General features: G+C 37.7%; 1 protein-coding gene across 48 annotated transcripts in view; it reads left to right on the top strand.

Moving 5' to 3' along the window:
* Positions 1–24,630, top strand: part of LOC131437101 (dystonin) — a 531,610-nt gene that overhangs the window by 393,268 nt on the left and 113,712 nt on the right. For 27 of the 48 annotated variants that reach the window (XR_009230701.1, XM_058606235.1, XM_058606233.1 and 24 more), the window contains 5 exons: positions 9,413–9,692; positions 18,634–19,342; positions 19,403–19,607; positions 19,677–20,045; positions 20,195–20,230. Coding sequence is in view for 47 of the 48 variants with exons in the window: in XM_058606235.1 (XP_058462218.1) it covers positions 9,413–9,692; positions 18,634–19,342; positions 19,403–19,607; positions 19,677–20,045; positions 20,195–20,230 (1,599 nt within the window). In the remaining variant the exon portion in view is untranslated. Of the gene's footprint in view, positions 1–1,077; positions 1,804–9,412; positions 9,693–18,633; positions 19,343–19,402; positions 19,608–19,676; positions 20,046–20,194; positions 20,231–24,630 lie in introns of all 48 variants that reach the window. The other 21 variants (XM_058606230.1, XM_058606243.1, XM_058606220.1 and 18 more) reach the window with 4 other exon arrangements.

Genomic DNA, 24,630 nt, shown 5'->3' with positions numbered 1-24,630 from the left:
AAAAACATTGAGTGGAAAAACCAAACCCGGACTTTTCAATGCGAAATTTGCAATGCAAAAATCGTTTTCAAAACATCTTTTGTTTTTGCAAAAACCGGACACAAAAACTTTGAATGCTTGAACTGGATAAAAACTTAGCCAATTCTTCGGAAACAAATGTTTTTATCTGGTTTTTGCATTCAAAGTTTTTTTTCGTAATTTGATTGAACCAATCATCCTGAAATACCAGAACCGGAGATCGGATCGGGATAACATACACACACACTCGTTCCGCCTACAAATTGAGCTGCTAGTTGAGCCTTGCGGTAAAACCAATAACATTTCAGTCTGGCATCGGTGATCGTCTTCTGCTTCTCTAAGCATTCTCGTATTTGAGAAAATTATAGCTGCCCGAATGCATTGCAAATTTTATTTCTCCTAGTCATCATCATCAACCCGGTTGCCAATTTCATGCTTGTCAAACCGTTTGAACATGCGTTAGTCGATTAATGTTCTCACTGTGATGCCATCTGCGATTTTTCAAATCACAATAGAAAAATGACTAATGCTTCCACCTTTCGTTAGTTCCCCAAAACTCTGGTCCGAGAATGTGTCAAATGCATCGAAGCACAACCGGCATTGGTGTTCAATTAAAAAACGCGAACCTTGGTCAAAGTTAGGTTCGAGAGGTACCGTTAAACTTCCGCCATTCGACTGCTCGAACAGTCGGATGTGAGCTGCAAAAAGCGAAAATTTAACCTCAACATATGCTGCATTCCAACTATGCCGGTCGGTCGGTGGTGGTGTACTAAAAATACGCGAACCGTTGCGAACCGATTTTGGAAGTTTTGCCGCTGCACCGTTCGCCGGTTAGAGTTGACTGGTCACGAGCGGTGTCGGTTGATCCGTCCGTCCGGTTGGTTGGTTGGTACACGGGGTGCCGGGAAGCCGTAGTAGGAGTTTTGTTTGAACGCTTCTTGCTTTGTGTGTAGTTCGCACTGTCGTGACAGTGCAAATTCTGCACCGGTGTGTGTTGGTGTGTTTTTTTTTGTTGTTACATTATTATTGATTTGTGTTTATGTTTTGCGCTGATAATAGATACATTGTGATAATTTTCGGAATTTGAAACGAATGCAGAATCAATTCGACTGGTAGAACGGTAAAAAACGACGTGAGTGGTGAAGTGACTCGAGTTGAAAGGAAAGTGCGCGAGCGAGCGAAATGTACAAAATCGATGACGAGTTTCGTCCCCGGGGACGAGTGTTTATGAAGGCACGGCGTGAGCATGATCACAGTTATCAACCGTCCAGCGCGTTGGTTAGCCGGTCCAATTCGCGCAGCAGTACGTCCAGTCGGAAAGGACCTGCAATTACGACCAATTTGGATGATAGTAATGTACGATTTCGACACGAGATCATGAACGAAAAAGTGATTGAAGCAACCGTCACCGAGCTCCCGGAGGTAATTGGCGCTATGAATCGTGACCACTGGAAGGCTCTGCCGTCGTCCATGAGCTACGGGAACGAACTGATGGCGGCATCATCACCGGTTACCGTCGGTAATGGTAACGTTGTAGCCGAAGTTACACGCAACAAGCGCCTTACGACCGAGGTCCTCGGGAACACAATGGAAACGACGAGCACATCCCAGCGAGCATCTGATGGTCATCGACGGATGACGACTCATATTGTTCGCAAGATCACCACGTTGACGCGAGCCGAGGAACAAGCCCAAGCGGACAACATGATTCGGCAGAATCGTGATGTCAAAACGACCGAGATCGGATATCTGCGCATGGGTGCCCAGGATTCCAAGCGTGCCAAGGTAAACTCGTTCTAGTAGAAGTTTCAGTTTTGACTCTAATCCTTTAAACATTTGACGCTATACATACCTATGTGTACGGAAAGATTTTCTTCAACCTGGCAGCACTGCCACCCTTGACAGATAGATACCACAAAAGGGCTCACTCCCGAATTGGACATCTACAATTTATTTTCCGCCTCCGTTCGCTCCTCCATAGGGCTATTGAAGCCCACTATCAAGAAATTAATATTTCGTTCCACATCATTTACTGCCCCGCCATATGGTCGACCGTACAGTCGTCCAACGAGGCGCAGTGGTTCTTCGCTTTATTGTTTTTTTTTCCTATAGCCCCGAGTAGCCCGGGGCTACACGCGTTCCATTCAGTGTTTACAACTTCTTTACATGACCTATTCAACGACAACGCCAGCACCGTCAGCATTGCGGTCCTATCCCCGGATGCGCTGGTGTTAGCAACAACGACAATACTTGGAATAGTTTACATGCCTCGGAGCTCACGTTCGCAGTGGTTCCCCCGTGCGCTTACCTAGCCCTCTTTGGATGACGTCCCATCAAAGCAATTTGACCGCCACTTTGAATGTTGTAGGTGGAAAAGTTCAACGGTAAACATCTGTTTGGTTTGGAGGGCGATTTCCAGCGATCATGTTTTGCGAAAACGTGGAAAAAACTACACCACAGTGCCAATGTTGCAAACTTCAAATATCAAGGACGAAAAGTATGAATAATCTTTCCACTAAATTACGTTCTTCGCTTGCCCAACGACAATCTAAAAATTGCCATTCGGATTGGAACCACTGAATATTCAATTACCTGTCATTTTTTCAAACAGATTTCAATAAAATACGAATAAATTACCAATTAAATCATTTTTTCTGTCAATAATCCAGTGATAATACCGTAGCTTCTCGGCTTTTGCTGCTGCTGGTGATGGTGACTGCGGGCGATGGAAATGGCAATGGTAGTGGTGCCGCAAATAGCATTCGCAAAATAGGAGCTAGAATATCTTCTAATAGCCGTGTCATGATCTAGTAGTGCACGATTTATGCTACCGTCGTTGGTGGATTCGAGGTCGAACAAACATGGCTCATTAAATACATATATGGAAAGATTTGTTTATTGTTGTCGAGCGAGGGGAGAGGGGTGGGTTTGAGGTGAGGAGATTGATGTTACACAATTATTAACATTGATTGCGATATCAACGGGGTGGTCACGAGTTGATGGGGCATAATTTTTCTCAACTATCGTATCTCGAGGGTCTGGTTGAATGAACGTCTATGTTTTGTATTGTGCCATATTTATATTCAATAGACGTTTTTATGTTTCCAAATTTTTCTACATACGCGTTGAATGGTTTATTCATTTCAGATTTTTGAAAATGGCAAAAAAAATCATGGAAATCCGTATGTGTTGGTGATATCTGGCTTTTTTAAATTTTTCTACTGTGTTCTTACTCTTTTTACTTTTCAACTCTGCCAACGAGAAAACAAAGTAGAAGAAAATACAGATGAATAAAATTATGACAAAAAGTAAAAAAAAATGCCTAAATAACCTTGCTTAATCAACCTAGTGGTAGGACAATACCTTTCTCTTGCCAATTAAATAGTCTCATTGAAACATGTGTAAGATTATATTCTCGGTTATTAGTATTGTGAGCTCAATAACCCTTAAATACAAGTTTGTTTTCTTATGAAAAATCATTCAAAAATGATTTTTCATAAGAAAACAAATTAAAGTTTAGAAAAGCAAAAACGATGTTTGAAAGACTATTTACTTTTTTTATTTATTTGCTTTTCTCGTGAATACGAATTACTTTATTATGGGGCGCCTTTTCAAAATTAGCCATATGGAAGAATGGGCAGAACTTAATCGTGAATATCTCGACTTGTATTAATGGCAGCAGCATAATTCTTTCACTATTTCATCAAAAATATGATCAGAAATTTAGGATAATATTTTGAACAGTGTGAGATAACCACAAACAACTCAAAAATTAAGTTTTCTGAACATTTTGAAACAACGCGGAAAACTCTTTACTTTTGCTTGGGTTTTTCGCACAAGGACGACGATTTTGAGGTAGTCAGGCACATATCTTCAACTGAACGTTATAAAAAGGGAACCGTAAAATCGAAAATCGATCATTTCTTCTTGTGCATTGGATGGAAGCAGACATCGGGGCGAGAAGACGCATTGAAAACGCGGCATCGGAGAGCGCACCTTCTGCGTGGTTAAAAACCTCAAACGCTCAGGTCGTATTTCTCATTTACCTTCCGGTCGTCAAGGCGAGAAGACGCATTAAACTAGTTTCGCATCATTTGGCACTGCGAGCGGATGTGTTGCAGTTTGTACGCAAAGCTAGTTACAACTCAAACAAGAGCGATTGCATCATACAACAGAGCTGCTGGTCGTTTGCATTGGAGAGAAAGAAAACGAAAAACGAAAAGTGGACAACATTATATAGAATTCGCCGTTCTAATGGCTCTAAATGTTATCTAAAGAAATATTAAGATCACGTCTTTGCAAAACGAATGATCAGTTTAGTGAGAATCCAAAATAATTTGATTTGTTTCGTGCACTTTTCGCTGTGCGAGAATCGTTCGAGAAAAATGTTCCGAACTGTGCTAAATAACGTAGAGAATTGCACAATTTGGTGCTTCTAAAAGGCTGAAATGAATCCTGTACAGCATCTTGATAGTTTTTTTTTCAATGAAATATGCAAATCCGAAATGAGATAATCGACGTCAAAATTCTATAAGTGCCTATATGTGTGGCCGTTGGAACCGCCCATTTGTGAAAAAGCTACAAACGAAATCACGTAAAAAAAAGCCTCTTAAGAAATATTGATTCAGTTTGGCATTATTTTGCACTGCAAGCGGATGTGTCGATTTGTTCGCAAAGCTAGTTTCAATTCAAGCAAGAACGATTGCATCAGCTGCTGGTCGTTTGCATTGGAGAGAAAGAAAACAAGAAACGAAAAGTGGACAACAATATATTAAATCAGACATCCAGTTATGTCTCTGACATTACACACCCGTACTTTTTTATTCATATTCCTATAAAATCGAATTTTTGCAATTTTACAACATTACACGCTCTTGCATACTATAAAATGTAGTATGATATGTTGCATGCTGCAAAATAACATAATGTGCAAGGATAAATTTTTTAATATTACCATTTAATTCTGTTATAAGTTTATCACACCATTTCAAGTCGAAAGTAGCAGAGCATGCCTTTTCCGAAGACTATTTCACTACAAATGACATAAAAATCTTGAGACAAATTTCCATTGCAGAGCATTGCAATTGAAGCTTCAAATACCATACCAATTGAAGCTTCAAATCGTTTTATGGCACTTTTTGTCTTGCTGTCTAGCAACAACCTACCTCTAGCATGCTACGCGTAGGACTGAAACGTTAGCTATAATTTCGCTTCTATTTATGGATTCGCGTGCTTCCAACAACTCCACTTTTGCATGATTGACCAATCAGAGCGATGCTTTTCCTTTGATATATCGCTTATTACTTCAAACCCGTAGTCTATGGCAGGAAAATCCGGTATTCCGGAGATTTTTAGCAGACAAAATAGGACACTGCTCGCTACTAATCAAAATTTCAATAATCTATAATTGAAAATACGTGGCTTGATACGTTCAAATCGAAACTTAGAAATATTTCCAATCAAATGATGAAATAAAATTATTAATTGATACAAAATAGACTGAGCTGTGTTTAAAACCTGACCACCTTTCCAAGTGTAGTTTTCCTTGAGCTTCTGATTTTCACCCCTATATAGAAAATAAAGATGTGTTCCACATCAAAAAACTGTTTGTTGAATTTGATAGTAAATCGCGATGTTTCTGTAGTAAAACCAGTAAAACGATTGCCATAAACATTGTATTCCATTTTCTGCTGTTCCGCACATACACTGTTACTCGAGTTAGATACTTAGTAGGTAAATTAATTGTGTTCGATTGGAAGAAAGTTTAATAGTATTTTGGCCGTCAAACGGTGAACATCGTCTTGATATATGAAATATCCTCATTCCGCTGAAGTGGATCGGTGAATCGATAGGAAAAAACACAACATAGGTTCGATTGCGTGATCACTGTTCTTGGCATAAATTCTTTATATTCTACACATCGACCAAAATGATAACAGTACCAAAGAATAAATTATTTTCAGAATAGTTTATTCGTTGAAGTTTTATTTCACGAAAAGTGCTATGTTGCCAAAACGCAACAGTATGCATTTAGGGGCTAAAACAACCTAATAGTAGCTTTCAAACGAGTCTAAGTTTTTCGAAGTCGACTCAGGTATCTCCGCGAAATTATGAAACATTTCAAAACCACCGAGTAAAATTGTGCGGTTAGTCGGATACGTTACGTTTTATCTCTAGAACCGGAAGTGACAGCCATTTAATCTTTCAACTTGATAAATTACTCAGTAGTATCTCTTAAACAAACCCAAGCAGTATAATAAACTTCGAGAAGTTTGGAGAAGAAAAACGTGCGTTTTTCGGTTACGTCACTTATACCATTATATCTCCGGAAGCAGAAGTGACAGCCAGTTGAACTTCGAACTAATAAGAGCTTGAAAACTAGCCTAAGTTTGTTTGAAATGGTTCAGTCGTCTCTGAAAAAATTGTGCAGTAGAAAACAATGCGTTTTGTTGGTTACCTCACTTATACCATTATATCTCCAAAGCAGAAAGTGACAGTCAGTTGATTTTGGCTATTAATAATTGTATAAAATGGCTCAGTCATATCTGAGAAATTTGAGAGGTAAGAAAATAAGTACTTTGCGTCGGTTACGTCACTTATACCATTATATATTCGGAATCAGACTGTCGTTTGATTTTCGAACTTGATCAATGATCCAATAGTAGCTTTAAGTTGGTTAAAATCGATTTAAGAAAATTTGGCGGTAAAAAAAACAACACCTTTTACCGGTTACGTCATTTATACCATTATATCTCCGAAAACTGAAGTGACAGCTATTTGGTCTTTGAATTTGATCAATGGCGGTAAAAAGCAATGTGTTTTACTGATTATGTCACTTATACTATTATATCTCCAGACTCAGTAGTGACATTCATTTGATCTTTGAACTTGATCAATAGTCCAATAGTGATCTAGAAACGAGGCTAAACTTGTTGAAATCGGTTCAGCCATCTCTGAGAAAATTGAGCTGTAAAAAATTTTTGAAAAATGCACATACATACATTTACCGATCTCGTCGAGCTGAGTCGAATGGTATATAGCACTGTGGGTCTCCGAGGCTCCGTTTCGAAAGTTCAGTAGCTCTTGTTTTTCAATGTCTGCTTCTTACCTTACCATTACTCTATTAAGCAATCTATCACATCACTTGAGGAAGAGGGTTCAAAGTGATATCCGGGTAGAAAATCAGAGTTACGAGCTCTGAAAGAAATACATTTCTCAAGTAACGTATTTTCGGACCATGATTAATTTTCATGGGAAAAAACTTATTGCTCATGGTTTCATGACAAGTTAGAATGATTAATGTCATGATTATTTAATCATAACAGCAGTAACGGATTTCGTTCCGTGTGTTTTCTAATCAGATCATGCCTATATTTATGATTTCATGAATATTGTCATATCATGAACAATAACTCATTTCGCATGAACATTTTCATGATATCCATGATTTTACTCATGTAATCATGAGTAAAGTAATGATTAATTGCACAAACATGTTTCGGTAAATAATCAATTTACGGGTTTGTGACGTAACCGTTGTATTCTGCTAGTCATTCTGCTTTCATTAGATAAGGACTCATCACTTAATTGTTCCTAGTAAACTCAGATACAGCACAAATCGCAACTGAAATCGGTAATACACTATCATTAGTGTTTACAGCTGTAAAACACCTTCGGCTATTTGAACATAAAATATTCGAAATTCCATCACACAGCCGCAGCCTTCAATAAAACAAAATGCCGCCAAATCACTTCAAGGCGCACTTGTCTAAACAAACTAATGCCCGAAATAGGTGTACATTTGAGGTGTTCTCATTTTTTTTCTCATTATATCCGATTCATCAAAACAAATAACGCGTCACGTTTGTGGCTTTGATCGATCATCGCGCGCGGGGTTTTTGTAATGGGACAGTCATATTTTATCCCCGCACTCCATATTATTGTACTCTGTGACTTGGAGGCATTGCATAATGGTTACCACAGTGACCGCCATTCAATTCCGCATTAGGAGTCGTTGAGGGTGGGAGGGCACAAGCAATTCTTCATCCCGAAAATGGAAATGATATTTCAAACCTTTTGCCTCGGAAACTTCGAAATCGATTTAACAACCATATCTCGCCTTGGCCTGTGCCTGTCCGTCGCGCCGTTCGATTGATCAACAGGCCGGCCAGCCAGGCAATTCGTTCGCCGATAGATCGATAGATGACTTGGTTGAGAAGAGTTTCCTTTTCGGTCGGAATTGAACTAGCTAACCGGCGGAGAGTTCAATAAATAAATTGGACCCGACCGACCGAGACACGATCTTTTCCTAAAGAGCTGTAATTATTACTAATGGCACAAATGATTCTGACAATTTAGTATTTTTAATGTTTAGCAAGGACGCAGCACCAGTATGCTTTGGTATTTGAATTTCATAATGATTTGATTTGATATCACTGGTGTCCTTCGCCAATATCGAATTTGGTCGAAAGAGTATGTCAAATGTGATCGATCGAATGCATCTGTTGGGTTTTTTTTCTGGTCTAGGTCAATCTTTTCAACAGCCTAGACCTAGATTTGGTCATAATCCAACTAGATGAATCGGTGCAGTTCTACATTAATAAAAAAAACGACCCACGATTCGTGTGGATTTTTCTACGGAAATAGTCGTGTTATTCCGCGCCACTCGAAACCACCCATCCACCCCGATCATCGGATGAATTCAATTGAATGGCAATAACATAAACCCAACAAACGGCTCGTGTAAAAGGAGATAATTTAATTGGCGTCGCGAATGAAGGAACCAATACGGTAGCCATCATCAATCCGCGATACAAACACCGATAGAGAGAGAGAGATAGGCAGAGAAGCAGTCTAAAAAAAAAGTAGCACCGCTTCGCTGTTGTGACCGTTTGATGGATATTTATTACCGTCGTGGTTTCCGTCCCACCGATAGTAGTTGCAACCCAATATGGTGACGTACTCACATTCGCATGACGAGAGGTTCGCTCGTGGTGATCTATGATCATAGCACACCTCTGCCTGCCCATCATCAGATTAATCAACTCGCTCAGTTAATGCGGATTCCATTGATCATTTTAATACTGCACATCAGTGACCTAGTCGTAATAGAAGCAACAGCCGCGGTAGCTAAATCCCTATCGAGGGAGTAGCAAGTGCAGCTCAAGCTCGATCCAGTTTTACACGCTGCGGACTCTCCCACGCAATTTAATTTGAATTTATGTTATGTTTACCAAATACATTACAATACTGTTTTCAGCTCAGATTGAACCCCAACCACATTACTCCTCTTGGTAGCCTCTCGACGTTCAGAAGTCCATCCGGAATATCATTCGTAATTTATCGGAAACCAACTCCTACAATAATCATTTTTTTCTGTTTTTCCTTTCCGCAGATTTCCGACATCGTCGTCGGACAGGAGGACAATCTAACGGCACGGGAAGCCCTGCTAAGATGGGCCCGCCGTTCCACAGCCAAATACCCCGGCGTCCGGGTAAATGACTTCACCAGCTCCTGGCGAGATGGGCTGGCCTTCTCCGCTCTCATCCACCGAAATCGACCCGATCTCATCGACTGGCGAGATTCGAGATCGCGTCGACCGCGTGAACGACTGGAGCAGGCCTTCCACGTGGTGGAGCGAGAGTACGGCGTCACACGGTTACTGGATCCGGAAGGTAGGTTTCCCAAAATATGGGTCTACGGGATTCATAGATAAAAATCTTTTCTAATCCACGTATTGGTGTAAAGATGCCTTTCTCATTTCAATCATTCGATCATATATAATACTGTGGCATTCTCTTCAATTCTTGAAAGAATAACTGGAAACGGTTTATCCAAACCGCCGAGAGAGGGGGTCTCATACTATTTTAGGGGGCCCGGGAATTCGAAGATTTAAAAATGTTTTTAGTGCTCATAATCAAATCCCTTTAAACCTTTTTTGTTTTGATCATTCAATCCTCCATGATAGTTTTTTTTGCTCACTAAACGAAGCGGGCCGGTATTGGAATCCCCCGGATCCGTTTTTTTCTCTCGCCGGCCCTGCGTCTGCTACGGATTGAAGTAGTTCTGAGTGTTAGATATTCAAATTTTATTCGATATACTGATAATATTATACTACAACAACAGCATATTATTCTCAACATTTACTACTTAGTCATTGTAGACTAGCTGGCGCACCTTCTTACGAACGTTCCTCATTAAATTCCGTACAGACTTCTTGGCGACAAGTTTTGGAACTTTTTTCCAATCTTTTACGAACTGTTGAATGGTTTCGGCTGTCGAGACATGTTTCCTAAGATGTGCCTTCGTCAATGCCCAAAATTCCTCAATTGGTCGAAGTTGAGGGCAATTTGGTGGATTTCGTTGATTTCGAGTAGTAGCAAGAAGCAAGATCTGGCCAGACGACAACAGGATACTTGTGGCTTCGACTCATGGGTAAAAGTCGTTTTTGTAAACATTCCTTTATGTATATTTCGCTGTTCATTGAAGCAGTGGTGATGAAGGGTTTCGAAATCTTACCGCAGCTACAAATAGCTTGCCAGACCATAGCTTTCTTACCGAATTTTTCGACTTCAATCGATGTCTCGGACTGGCTTAACACTTGCCCTTCTCGCACCGTATAATATTGTGGTCCCGGCAAGGATTTGTAATCGAGTTTCACGTAGGTTTCGTCGTCCATGATTGTGCAGTTCAAATTTCCAGCATGAATCGTATTGTACAGCTTTTGAACCCTCGGCCTGATCGATGCTTCTTGTTTCGGATTACGTTTTGGTTGTGTCTGCTTCTTATAGGTTCGAAGATTCAAAGTTCTTTAGCACGAAGAACATTTGACTTCGAAGTGCCCACTTTATGTGGCCAATGGCCCGAACTGAAAACCTCCGGAACCGCAAGTCGGAACCAATCAATATTCATGAATTTTGTATAAGACCATCTGACCACCTTTCATCTGAATCCAAGTTTGTGAAAATTGGCCCAGTCACTTCCAAGAAAAGTTAGTGCAAAAAAATGCCGATATTGGCCCAGCCGAGTGCTCGGTAACCGTCTCGGCAAAATGTATACTTATTGAGAATCTCGGCAATTCTGAATATCTTAACTGTCAATTATTGCTAATCTTGTCAGCAACAATTTTGCTGTTAACTCGGCAAAAGCTCTCAGGATTGAAACATTAATTGCCGAGATATCAGTAATCGAGCATAGGAAATATTTAACTTCATTATGGGGTAAGGTGGTTTTAAACAGTGTTGGTATTACACATTTTGTATAACATTTTCAGAATAACAAAAGTCAGCTATCATTACCGTTTGTTTTTTTTTTGTTTTTGTTCAAGTGTTGGTAATTTGGTTCTATTCGATCCTCGAGATTATTTTCCAAAAGAGACACAAAAAAGGCTTTCTTAAGGTTATTGCGAAAAAAAATTGGTTGAATCAAACCACAATTGTTATACGATTCGTTAGAATTAGTCGGAATTTATTTATTTCTACAATAACTTTTCCTGCGTGTCGTTTTAAAATCCATTAAAATCAATCGGCTTTAGTCTCGTCGAAATTTCTGTTGAACATAAACTTAGATTTTAAAATTGTCCTGACACACACATTCGATACCTATCGATCCATTCCGAAAATATTCAAATGACATTGTTTTCGAAGCTGCCATCATGAATTTCAAAAGACGTAAAGGTTGTATTGATAGTCTGCCCTTTCCTACCAGAAGCAAATTGTTACGGAAAATCAAACCGATTTATTAATTTTTAGTTGGTTTGACGTAAAGCCGTTATAACTAAGTTTAGTTTTGCAATGACTGAGTGGAAACATATATTGGAGAAGACAAATGATAACCTTCATAGGGTCTGTCGCTGAAGATATCCAGCCAGCGACTGGCACCAGTGGAGAAGGTGACAAGCGATTATAAATACACTCTCCTACTCAGTGCTTGAGCGGAAAATAGGTATAGAGTGAGAAGACTAGTGTTTGATGAACAGAGAAGATGTTTGGATATATGGTACCGGTCGGGTGATGGCCAGGATGTAGACTATGTTCAATGTACGTTCTATCATGTCTAACCGTATTTTAGAATTATGTCTATTACAAGGTTCAGGGTGGCGAAATGGTAGCGCGTTTGCACGGAATGCATAAGAACGCAGGTTCGAGTTCTGTCTCTGATCGTATCTTTTTCCAAAAAATCATGTTTTCTGTAAAGTTTTTCATTCATTTGGCTTCTCCAATATATGTTTCCACTCAGTCATTGCAAAACTGATGTGAAAATAGTTTTTGTGTCAGTATTGATGTAAACTTTAACTAAATTAACTATGAAGTTCAAAATATAACTTATCTTTACATGCTTTGAATTGTAAATTCAAGAGAATTACGTCGCTCTTTTTATGTGCATATATAAATACGTAAAGTTACACGATTTTTTCAAAGTGTGTAATCATCATTGATTTTGCGGATAGTAATAATTAATGCCAAAAATCGCGCATGATTTTTATCATCAGTAATATTTGATTATTTGATATTTTCGCAACACTGGTGTTTATTATTCCTCATTTTAATAAAAAGTAACAAAAGGAAAGCGAACACAGTTTAAATCCACTTCGTGGTGTAATCATGCCTTTCTCATTAACATTTCATTACAAATCAATGCAAGTTCCAAAGGAGCTTTTGACGATCTATTTCCATAGCCAGAACTCGAAGACCGTCAGACCTACGAGTTCAAATAGTTATAAAATTTGCTTTGAAAATTTTGTACTTATGTGTCGTAAATTGTATGGCGATTAGATATTTTAACCAACATATAATAGATTCATTGAATGGGGGACGGGTATAGCGTGATGGGTAAGTCGATGCCTTTCACGCAGCCCTCTTGAGTTCGATTTCCAATCCCGCACACAGAGGCGACGAAGCGAATGACCTTAAGATTTAAACCTCTAAAATCTTAACAAAAAAAGTTCAGTGAAACAACTATTCCATTCAAATGTTGATTATAGAGACAAAGACTTTGTTTGAATTAAAGCTGACTGATTCGCTTCTAATGCCCTATTTCGAAACCAAATGAAAATCTTTGCTCCTATTACTGCTGTATAAGAAATTCAAGTTATGTGGGTAGTACATACTTTTCAGGCAGCATAATAAAACATGCTTTGTGATTGGAGTTTTATTTTTGTTACTATTATCAATATAATAATTTGTAATCACAGCCGATGAATTCGGTTGTGTTTTGAAAACGTTGTAAGTTTTCGTTCTCTCGTAGACGCTATACAAAATTGAATAAAACACGCTGTGTCCTTCGTTCGCAAAGGAAGTGATGTTTTCGTACCTGCACGTACCGATGAATACCGCTTCTGCATTGTCATTTTGTATGACGGTTTGAAAGTTTTGACACTCATCTCCCTATATTTTTGAAAGCGAAAGTCAGATCTGGATGAAATTGCACAGTATCTTTTAAAACAATGAAAGTTTTAATTCCAATCAAGATTTGTGGAAATCGGTTTATCCGTTGCTGAGAAATCGAAGTGAGTTCCGTTTTTGCAGTTTTTCTTAATTATTATCGGTGCTTTCGAGAACGGAAACCGGGCACTGGTAGTCCCAAAGTAGGTCTACAATATAGCCACCAACTAACAAGATTTGCCAACTAGAAGAATTTACTAGTCAGTTTTATACAAATTTGCATCACGTTTCGCCATCACTTGTGAAAAAATACTCATTAAACTGAAAAATGTTCACTTATCGCACTGTAATAAAGCCTGGTTCATTTAGAATTGGAACAAACTTTTGCTCATATTGTGGCGCTCCTGGTGAACAGATTTAGAAGTTCTTGGCGCTCACGTGTCGGGAATTTTGTCAGCTTCACGTATGATTTTCAACATTCCGCAAATCGACTGTACTTTTTAAACAATCAACATGGAAGCCGAAAGACGGGAAAAAATTGTGCACAGTTATTTGGAAAATCCATTGTGGTCTGCATCTAGGCTAGCTAAACAGCTAAAATTGCTCAGAAATACCGTATGGCGCGTTATCAAACGGTATAAGGAATCATTGACGACGATTCGGAAGCCTCTAGCAAATCGTCGGAGTGGAACTGTCGACCGGAAACTGCGTGGTAAGATTTTGAAGACGATTAAGAGGAATCCTAATCTGTCGGACCGTGATTTGGTCAGAAAATTCGATGCTGCCCATATTACCGTGAGGAGAACTCGACTCCTGGAAGGAATCAAGTCGTATCGAGCTAGCAAACAGCCAAATCGGACCATAAAACAGAATAGTGTGGTCAAAATTCGTGCTCGGAAACTATATGACCAGGTGCTGACCAAGTTCGACGGGTGTCTTCTGATGGACGATGAAACCTATGTCAAGGCTGACTTCGGACAAATCCCAGGTCAAATATTTTACTTGGCAACGGCTCGGGGGGATGTTCCAGCCAAATTTAAATTTGTTTTTTCCGACAAATTTGCAAGAAAATTTATGATTTGGCAGGACATTTGCTGCTGTGGCAAAAAAAAAACGAAAGTTTTCGTAACAAATAAGACAATGACATCGGAACTATACCAAAAAGAGTGTCTCCAAAAACGAATTTTGCCATTCATTCGATCCCACGACCATCCCGTAATGTTTTGGTCAGATTTAGCAATCTGTCATTACAGCAAAGTCGTTCAAGAATGGTATGCAGAGAAAGGGGACCAGTTTGTTCCGGAAAACCTTAACCCACCCAACTGCCCCCAGTTCCGCCCTATTGAGAAATACTGGGCAATCATGAAGAAGAGACTCAAGGTAAAGGAAAAGGTTGTCGAAGACATCAATCAGATGACGACCTGGTGGAATAAGATAGCTAAAGCGATGCACGAAGAAGGAGTGCGCCGCCTAATGAGCCGTGTTACAGAAAAAATTCGAGAATTCCCTCGAAACCGTGACTAATAATTTTAACCGTATTTTTTTTTAAAAGTATGAAGAAAACGCTACATTTGTATAAAAAAAAGATCTTGAATTCAATAATAGTAACTGAAATACAGACAATTGTCTTTGTTCCAATTCTATCTGAAGCAAGCCTAAACGACTTTCGGAAGACTTTTTAAAGAATCCCAAGACCTTTTATTTGCATATTAGTTTGTGATGTGTGTTTGCATCAAATTTATTTATATATTTTTTTAATTTTTTATGCCGCAATAAACCATATATACTAAAAGATAGCTGTTGAAGAAAAATTCCATTTAACTCCCCTATCTTAAAAAATTCCCTGTTATTTCACCACTAATGTCACGAAATAACAACACACACAAACAATAGTTTTTCGACATGTTTTTGTAGCCGTCATCATTGAATCAGTTCTAGGTTTGTTGTGTCGGTTGCCAGTTGGCATCAGTTGAAAACAAGTTTGACAATAAAAAAGAATCAAAATGACAAATGTATTGAGTATCTCCTCAAACTGGTATAAAAAATGTCGTCTCCCGTTTCACACGATATCGTCCGGAGATGAACTCTGATACACACGAACGATATATTAAAATTGTTTAAAAGACTTGCGTGAACCGCAAATTCTTCTTGAATGATTAGCAATTAAAGAAAAATACAAGAAAAACAGAGCTTTTTGTAACGGAATGACATTTTTTGTCGTCCTGCCTTGTATATGAAGGAATAAATCTTCGAAACGTTGACCATTGACGTGAAATAAATAGGTGATGCAGAATGCTTGACTCGCTGGTGTTGGAAGCAGGGTTGCCACATATACAGATTAATATGCATTATACAGATTTTTCAGATAAATTTATGACCAAGATTCTGTATATGCAGATTACAGATTTTTGGCAAAAAATACAGATTTGTACAGATTTTTGATTGCGTGGTTTAAAAATTGTATAATGATCGTGCTAAAATATATTAAATAATGGTATTGATTTTTTTTTCAAAGTGAAAACATTATACTGATTGTGTGTTAATTTTAAAAAGAGGATAAAACTTATATAAAAGAGTATGTTAAGGACAGTAAACACAGATGTTATATTTGATAATAAAGATTTATTTATGCTTACTTTTAGTTACAACTAGTGTAGCGTAATTGCGTATGCTTTCAATGAAATGAAAATCTTACTTATAATCATTAGATTTGTCATATGAATCGTATGCAGAATATAATTTATAGAGGTTATATGGAAACTTATAATATTTATTTAATGTGTACGTTAAATCTAAATAGACGTTACCATAATGAAAGTTATAATAATATCCCATATTATGTATATGGGAATCCGATGAAACCTAACTCGTTACATAATTTATATTCATTGGATGTGTCTTATGAATCGTACGCAGATGATATTTCACAAAAGATATATGACAACTTATGACTTTTAATGAAACTCTACATAAAATCTAAATGATGTTCAATAAATTTTATATCTTCACAATCTTTATGATATTGATAAAAATACCATATACAAGTTATGCGTAGAGTCGATAAAACTTAAGCGAATATAATTTTAATATTCATTACATTTCATGCTGATTATGTTTAATAAATGTCATGCGAAAACTTATAATTTTCATTGGAAGCGTACATCAAATTTGCAACAAGGAAGAAAACGAGACAGCTGAAGAAAATAACAAGAAATAATATTTTAACTTAGACATATAATGGAGTTTGTTTTTACGAAAGAATAGTTGTGAATCGTACTGCTTGAAGCTGAAGAAAGAGTTGTGTCCTTGATATTCATCGACTGCTCCAGACAGTTTTTTAGGAAGTTCTGTTATTTGAAATCGTTGACAAGACAGCTCATTCAACTTCGTTCAAGGATATGCCCTATAGAAGATTGCAAATTGCATTATACGGAATGAACGAAAGTGAAAATTATCAGACTAAGTTCTCACTTTCTGATTGGATTTAAAAAGTTTTTCGTCAAATCATTTTTTCGAGTGGCTCAAACGCAAAAACAACTTCCAGCGTTTTTTCAACTACAACATCATAAATTTCAGACTAAGAAAATTTTTGTTTTCTTTAAATTTGGGTTCTAAAGACTTTTCATTCCGTTGTGCTTCGATTTCTTATCACTTCTATATACAGATTTTCAATACAGGTTTTTGAGCTCCCGATACAGATTTACAGATTTTTCTTCTGAAAAATGCAGATTTAAATGTGGCAACCCTGGTTGGAAGCCAAAACATTGTCAACTTTTCCAAAGTGGTTCGGTATGACGACATGCTAATAAACAAACATGTGTTTCTGATGTTGCTGCAGAAAATCCATTCCACGAACACTAAAGTGCTTTGCTTCGCCTGTTTTTATCTCACTGATTCCAAAATGTATCTATGTGTTCTATTTACATGCGAATAACTTGGTTAGATATAAGTTCCATTAATTTCCGATGAGCCACATTTTATATACAGAACAAATCGTGTTCCAAAATCAAATTCCATTGATCGACCCCGCATAAATGCATCGTTTGTATCAATTTATTTCAAACATCACCGGAAGTTTATTGTTTTTAGGGAAAATATAAATATATAATATATATATTATATATAAATATATATATATATAATATATATATTATATATATATATAAATATATATATATATATATATATATATATATATATATATATATATATATATATATATATATATATATATATATATATATATATATATATATATATATATATATATATATATATATATATATATATATATATATATATATATATATATATATATATATATATATATATATATATATATATATATATATATATATATTAGATATGCGTGGACTTTTAATCAGTATGCTTTCCTGAGAGATAATAAAAGAATTTATAAAAATTATAGCTCTCATATTTTTATTCGCAAAGTTTATTTTTTTAGGCAACACACGTTTCCTTCGGCTTAGCATCCGTTTGTCTATCTCTTTTTGATTAATTTTGATTAATGAGACCAGGCTTATATCAGAACTTATTTGAAAAAATGGTTATCATAGTCGAAGATTAATTAAAACAAATGTGCGTCTCAATTGGACCGATGACTCAAATTTGTGTACTCTATGCGATCGCAGCTAGTTTTCAGGATCATTAATTTCGAATCATTCAAATTAAAGCACCATTAGAAACCAATTTATTGCTAAACGGGTTGACAATCGGAGGAAATACAATCGTCTTCGTTTTGTTTTGTTTATTTTTTTTCACTCTTCCAACGGCTGAAGAAAATATAAGCGACATTCAATAAGGCAGTAACTTCATGGGTTATTAAACGCAACACGTTGTTGATTTGTTGGCAGGCAGACAAAAGCATTTGCGTACTACGATGTGACCTGTGCGAGTTGAAACAAAATTTTCAATGTCGCAGATAATGCACTTGTTCTTTTCGCCACGGTCTGCCGGTGATTGTTAAATTGGGCGTAAGATATGATTTATTGTTTTGCGAATAAATTTGCGTGGAAAACCATTCGGAACTGACGAATTGTTTTCTTCAATCAGTTGTATTATGAAGCCATAGCTAAAAATGGATTCCGTTTGTAATTTGTAAGAATATGACGATACATTATTGATAGGCGTGGTAGGTCTGTCTCGCACCGCATATAAATTATGTCGAAATGAATTATTCTGATTGCGTTTGTTTTTACTCTCACCTTTACAGACGTTGACACCAACGAGCCGGATGAGAAGTCAATGATCACCTACCTGAGCTCGCTGTACGATGTCTTCCCGGAGCCGCCACAGATTCACCCGCTCTTCGACATGGAGTCCCAGCGGAGGGTACAGGAGTACCGAGAACTGGCTCAACAGCTGCTATACTGGTGCCGGGAGAAGACTTCCCTTCTGCAGGAACGCGCATTCCCAACGACACTGATCGAACTGAAACGACTGCTGTCCGATCTGAACCGTTTCCGAAGCGAAGAAGTGCCACCGCGGCAACGCGACAAACAACGACTGTTTAGCATATACAAAGAGCTGGAAAAATACTTCGAATCCATCGGTGAGGTGGATGTAGAAACGGAACTAAGGCCCGAATCGCTGGAGAAGGCATGGCACAGACTAATGTCGGCACTGGCGGATCGGGACATGATTCTGCAGCAAGAAGTGCAACGACTCGAACGACTGCAAAAGCTAGCAGACAAGGTACAGAGAGAGTACAAGCACACGGAAACCGTGATTACCAAAATCGAAACACGAATCTCAGAGGAAACCCGGCGAATTGAGCGGTTGCATCCGGTCGAAGCGAAAAACATCGTCGAAGGTTTGGAAGGTGACATCCGACATCTGGAGCAACCGCTCCAGGAAATGAACGACGACTGCCATAATCTGAAGGACGGCCGGTACCCACAGGCTGGCGATCTGCACAAAAAGTAACCATTTCATCGGCTTTGAATCGCAAGCCCTACTAAATGTATCATCTTTTATTTCAGAGTCACAAAACTGCACCAGAGATGGTCCCAGTTACGCACTACATTCCACACTAGTTTAGTACAAAAATTGTCCGGACTGAGCTATCCAGTTCAGGAGACAACGATCACAAAACAAACCCGTGTCGTGACCGAAACCCGTCAAATCGGTACAAATCCATACTTCAGAGACGTCCAGGAGTACACTGAATGGTGCCAGAGTAAACTGGTTAGTTGAATATTCTGTCTTATTACTAGTTTTTTTTCTTTGAACATACTAAAACGAACTTTTTTTCAGAAACAACTGCTAACATCCGACTACGGTTCGGATCTTCCGTCGGCCAAGGTCGAACTGGAACGCCATCAGCACGAACACAAAGTGATAGACCAGTTCCACTCGAAGATTGTTCAGAGTGAACGTCATCAAAGCAACTTCACCGGTGATGAGCTGCAGCTGTACCAGCAGAAGCTGAGTCAACTGCAGAAAATCTACGCGGAGCTGTTGAGCACTTCGACAAAACGACTCTCCGACCTGGATGCCCTGCAGGACTTCCTATCGGCGGCCACCTCCGAGTTGAGCTGGCTGAACGATCGCGAACAGATCGAAGTTAGCCGTGACTGGGCAGACAAGAATCTGGATCTGTCCGCCGTGCATCGGTACTACGAGGTAATTATTCCGTTCGGCCCGACCGGAAGTTAAACTCACCTAATGCTTTATTTAGTTCGTTTCGTTAACTTATTCGTTTTTTTTCTGTGAATATTTCTTTTACGACTGCTACGACTAACCGTGAAATTGCGCAAAATTTTAACCACTAGTCTAATTTCAAGCGTTCTTACGGAAATGGTGATGAAGTAAGTAGACGAGCATGATTTCCGTTGAAAAGTATCCGCTTGCTTTTGTGATTGCTAGAAATGTCGCAGTTTGGATTGAATTCCTAGGAATAATTTTGCTTGTTGTTCCATGCGTGCAATTGTTTGTTGGTGGGTTTTGTATAACTGTTATGCTTAATGCGAGACTGAAACAATAATTATCTTGTTGTTTCAAAGAAGACTCTTTATCATTTTCCATTGAAAATCCAATGTGGAAGCTTGCATTTAATTTCCAGCTTTTCAGGTAGTATTAAAGTCATCGTTCATTCTAAGTGTATCAAAATTCGGGCAATCATGTAGAATATTTTTGTTCACCCTGTTCACTCTTCCCTTTTTTGAAGCTTTGAATCTCTGTATTCTTAATTTTTAAATTACTGAACATTTACAATTATCACGGGCCTAAGTTTATTTTTTTGTTGTCAACAGACACTTAAAATCTTTTCAAATATATTTCAAACCTGGTTGGACCACCTTTCGCAAAACCTCATATTTGTTTACTTGATTTCAAGCTGAAAGTATACTTTTACATCGTGTTATATATTGCGAATTACGAGCTAAACAAAGAGCCTTTACAGCATGTGGTGAATTTCATTTCGTCGAATTTTTGCAGAAACTTATGCCGAATTTTTTTTTTATCCGTCAAAACTTGTGAACGCTGGTTTCAACGTTTCAAAACACGTTTAAAAAAAATCGCGAAAATTGCCCGAAAAGTTAGAAGATAATGAACTACAATCATTACTCAACGAAAAATGGTAACGGTAAAACTCATTGGTAACTGCTTTTTACACTTCGAAGGAAAGAGTTTTTTTTATAGAAATGAAACTGACAACAGAAAATAGATTTATTTTGAGAATCCGCAACGCAAAAAAATATCGACTACGCCAGGAAAACCATCAATCGAGTGCAAGATAAGTTTTGAGAAATAGACAATGCAGCAAATATGATTATCACGTGTTCAATTTGAATTGAAATTGTATCAATACAAAGGAAAAAAGCAAAGTCTTGGCACTACATTCCTTTTCTGGAATTTGGCTTTTCTGTTTCAACATACTTCGCAGCCGATTCTAAGTGTACATAATCATTGCATGGCTAGTACTATGGCTCCTACTGATACTAAGAATCCTTCCAGGTCGGGGCTCGAACATACGACAACTGGCTTGTGAGACCAGCGCCCTATGCATTGAACCGCCAACCCGGGAATTCAAATTTCAATTCAAAGGAATCGTTTCCTAATTATTACCCATCGACAAAACGTAACGCACATAACAATATTCTTTGTGATTACTCGATTTATGTTTAGGTGGTATCTAGGTTAGAAGTAGCTGGCAATATTTTTAAGTACATCTAAACCATGACTGTTATGTTTTTAAGTTCTGCGATGGATTGCGATTAAAGCAAAAAATCGAGTGTATTATAAACGAAACTTAAAAATCTAGCAAGGAATTTGCAGCTGCGGACCCAGATTTTAATATCCATCAAAACAATGAATTCGAATCCGTTTGTGTAATAGGCCCAGGAGTAAAGTATACTGACTACTATTAAAAGATTCAGTAATATTTTGACAAGCTATCACTTCAGCCGTAGTGTACTACAGTGGTACTGGCTATAACTTGTTTGAAGGGTTGCTAAGAGCGAATTTATTTATTTTTAATATGAAAAATCATATTCTAGTGCACGCACTATTTTTAATCAAGGATTTAAAGTTTTACGAATACCTGTAAATTGTTTTAGCTGGTTTAAATAAGCTTGAATATAATTACTGCAAAATACAGTGAAGACACAGACAAGCAAAATTTACGATAGGTTTCCCGATTTGAACTGTTCGTTTGATTTTGAACAAATTGTAGTATTGGTTTATTGCAACTTCTTCTTGGACATCATTTCTGTACAAGTAATGCTGGTTCGCGACAATATCTGGACTGATAAAATTTGGAATAAAACAAATTTGCAGCTAGTTCAATCCAAAATGCATTTTTATTTATTTAATTGTGAAATATTAGTCATCCAGCTTGTAGGGTTTGTGTAGATTTCTGTGCAACCGATTTAGCTGCTTTTATCCAAGATTTTCAAAATTATTCTATAGTTATAGCTTGTTGATTATATTGAGAGTTTTCTCTTCACGATAACGCAACACCACTCGATAGGTAGCAACTTTGTACTATTAGTTAGATTTACCTCTTTCGGTACAACATGGACTAGATTCGCTTTATACCCCTCTAAAACATCTTTGGTGTAGTGACAAGATGCCAAAGCATGCCATAATAGCGAAGAAGTGTCAAGGCTTTGTAGGAATGGTCCTGATGGTTCCTGAGATCCGCTCTTGTTCCGTTCCAACGTATGTCGAAAAATTTATGAACATTATGGACAGTGTTTGCAGGAAAATCAATTCGATTTCACACAATGAACAGACACACCTTATGATAAAAAAAGAACCGGAATTTTCATTTTAAAATTCCCGCGCTTGTCCAATCGGTAAACTTTTAATCTCTCAACGTCGGCAACAGTTTTATACACATTCTGTCAAATTTTGACGCATATCGTACGATTAGTTTTTGTTTGTCGTCTATACAAAGAAGTTGAAAAATTTTCGTGTGGCGATTTTTATAATGGATGAAAATTTAGAACAACGTGCGTGCCATTCGGTCGATTGTTGTGCGGTTTCAACGTCATATTCATAGATCCACACCTCATCACCAGTTATGATGCATTCGATGAATGTGGGGTGACTATCTGCGCTGGAAATAATCTCTTTGGCCACATCAACACGACGCTGTTTTTGAATGAAATTCAGCTTTTTTGGCACCAGCCGAGAAGCGACGCGTTTCAAACCCAAAACATTAGTTAAAATGTGTTCGGCTGATCCATAAGAGATGCCCAACAACACAGCAATCTCTCTAATCGGTACAGAACGATTTTGCAACACGATTTGCTTCGCCGATTCAATGTTTTCTTCAGTAACAGATGTTGTTGGGCGGCCAGGGATCTCATCATGATCCAAGCTTGTACGACCACCTTTGAAGCATTTAGGGGCTGTCCATAAAAGACATCACGCTTTTTTTTGACGATTTTTGACTCCCCATCCCCCCTTTGTCACAAATTGTCACAGAAGCAAAGACCCCCGACCCCCCCTATGTCACATGTCACGAATTCAAAATAAATAAAATTCATCTCAATACACTCTCATTATGTATGACAAACCATACAAATATGAGGGAAAAATCGATTTATTACATGCTGTCTTTGGATTAAAAAATATCCCTAAAACTACAGAATCATCGGAATTATTTTAATAATATCAATTATATAAATTAACAAAAGTATTTGGTTGGAATTGATGAAACATTTAAATCATCTGTTTTCTTCCTCCTAGGGGTACACAGATATATTATTGTTTTAGGTAAGGAATAATATTTCCTTAGGTTAGCATACAAGGCTGAGAAAATAAAGACCAAAACCTCATCAAAACTGCCGGAGAATCTTTGCTTGATCAGTTGATCAGTGAATTTTAAATCACATTGATCAATATCGGTACTGATCCGTCACACAATGGGTAGTGATTTTGAGCTAAAATGATTCTTGATTTATGTAAGTTCAATCATTGGATGATTCGATGAGCTTTAATGTTGGTGGAGGAAAATCACATATGATCAAGATAAGACATGACATGATCTACGTCTGAAATCGTTGATCTCCCGCCCTTTTTCAAATGGAGTACAATTGAATAAACTGCATCAGAATCAGATAAGAGAAATTCTTATGATATACTATGATCAATGCTAGAAAATCAAATTACTGAGAAAAATGCCAGTGCATAACTTAATTTAAACCGTTTGAAGGCATCTTTTTCTTTTTTACTCATATTAGGGAAAATTTATGATTTTGGATAATTTACTGGTTCCTCCGTGCACTTTTGTTGATCACAACAGAAATGATTTCCTGCATCACTCATTTCCGAATTTACAAGAAGAAGCTTTTACATCAACAAATACACGTTTTCCTATAGAATGTAAACGTTTATTGTGGAGATTTTTCAGGAAATAGGGCAAAGCAGTAATATAATTAGGTATTTCAAAAATGCCCTTATTGAAAATATAGGACGTCACATTCTCAAAACCTCTCCCCCTTCCCCCTGTCACAAAAGGTCACGTTTTATGAAACACCCCCCTTGCGGCGTGACGTCTTTTATGGACAGCCCCTTATACCACTCGTATGTCTGTGTTTTTCCTAGACACGATTCACCAAAGGCCTTTTCTAACATTTTCAACGTTTCGGAACACTTAAATCCATTAGCAACACAAAATTTGATGCACGCACGTTGTTCTAAATTTTCATCCATTATAAAAATCGCCACACGAAAATTTTTCAACTTCTTTGTATAGACA

This window comes from Malaya genurostris, chromosome 3 (genome assembly GCF_030247185.1).
Source record: "Malaya genurostris strain Urasoe2022 chromosome 3, Malgen_1.1, whole genome shotgun sequence".
NCBI classification, from domain to species: Eukaryota; Metazoa; Arthropoda; class Insecta; order Diptera; family Culicidae; genus Malaya; species Malaya genurostris.
Note: the sequence above shows the minus strand (reverse complement) of the source record. Positions and strands in the feature narration are given on the sequence as shown.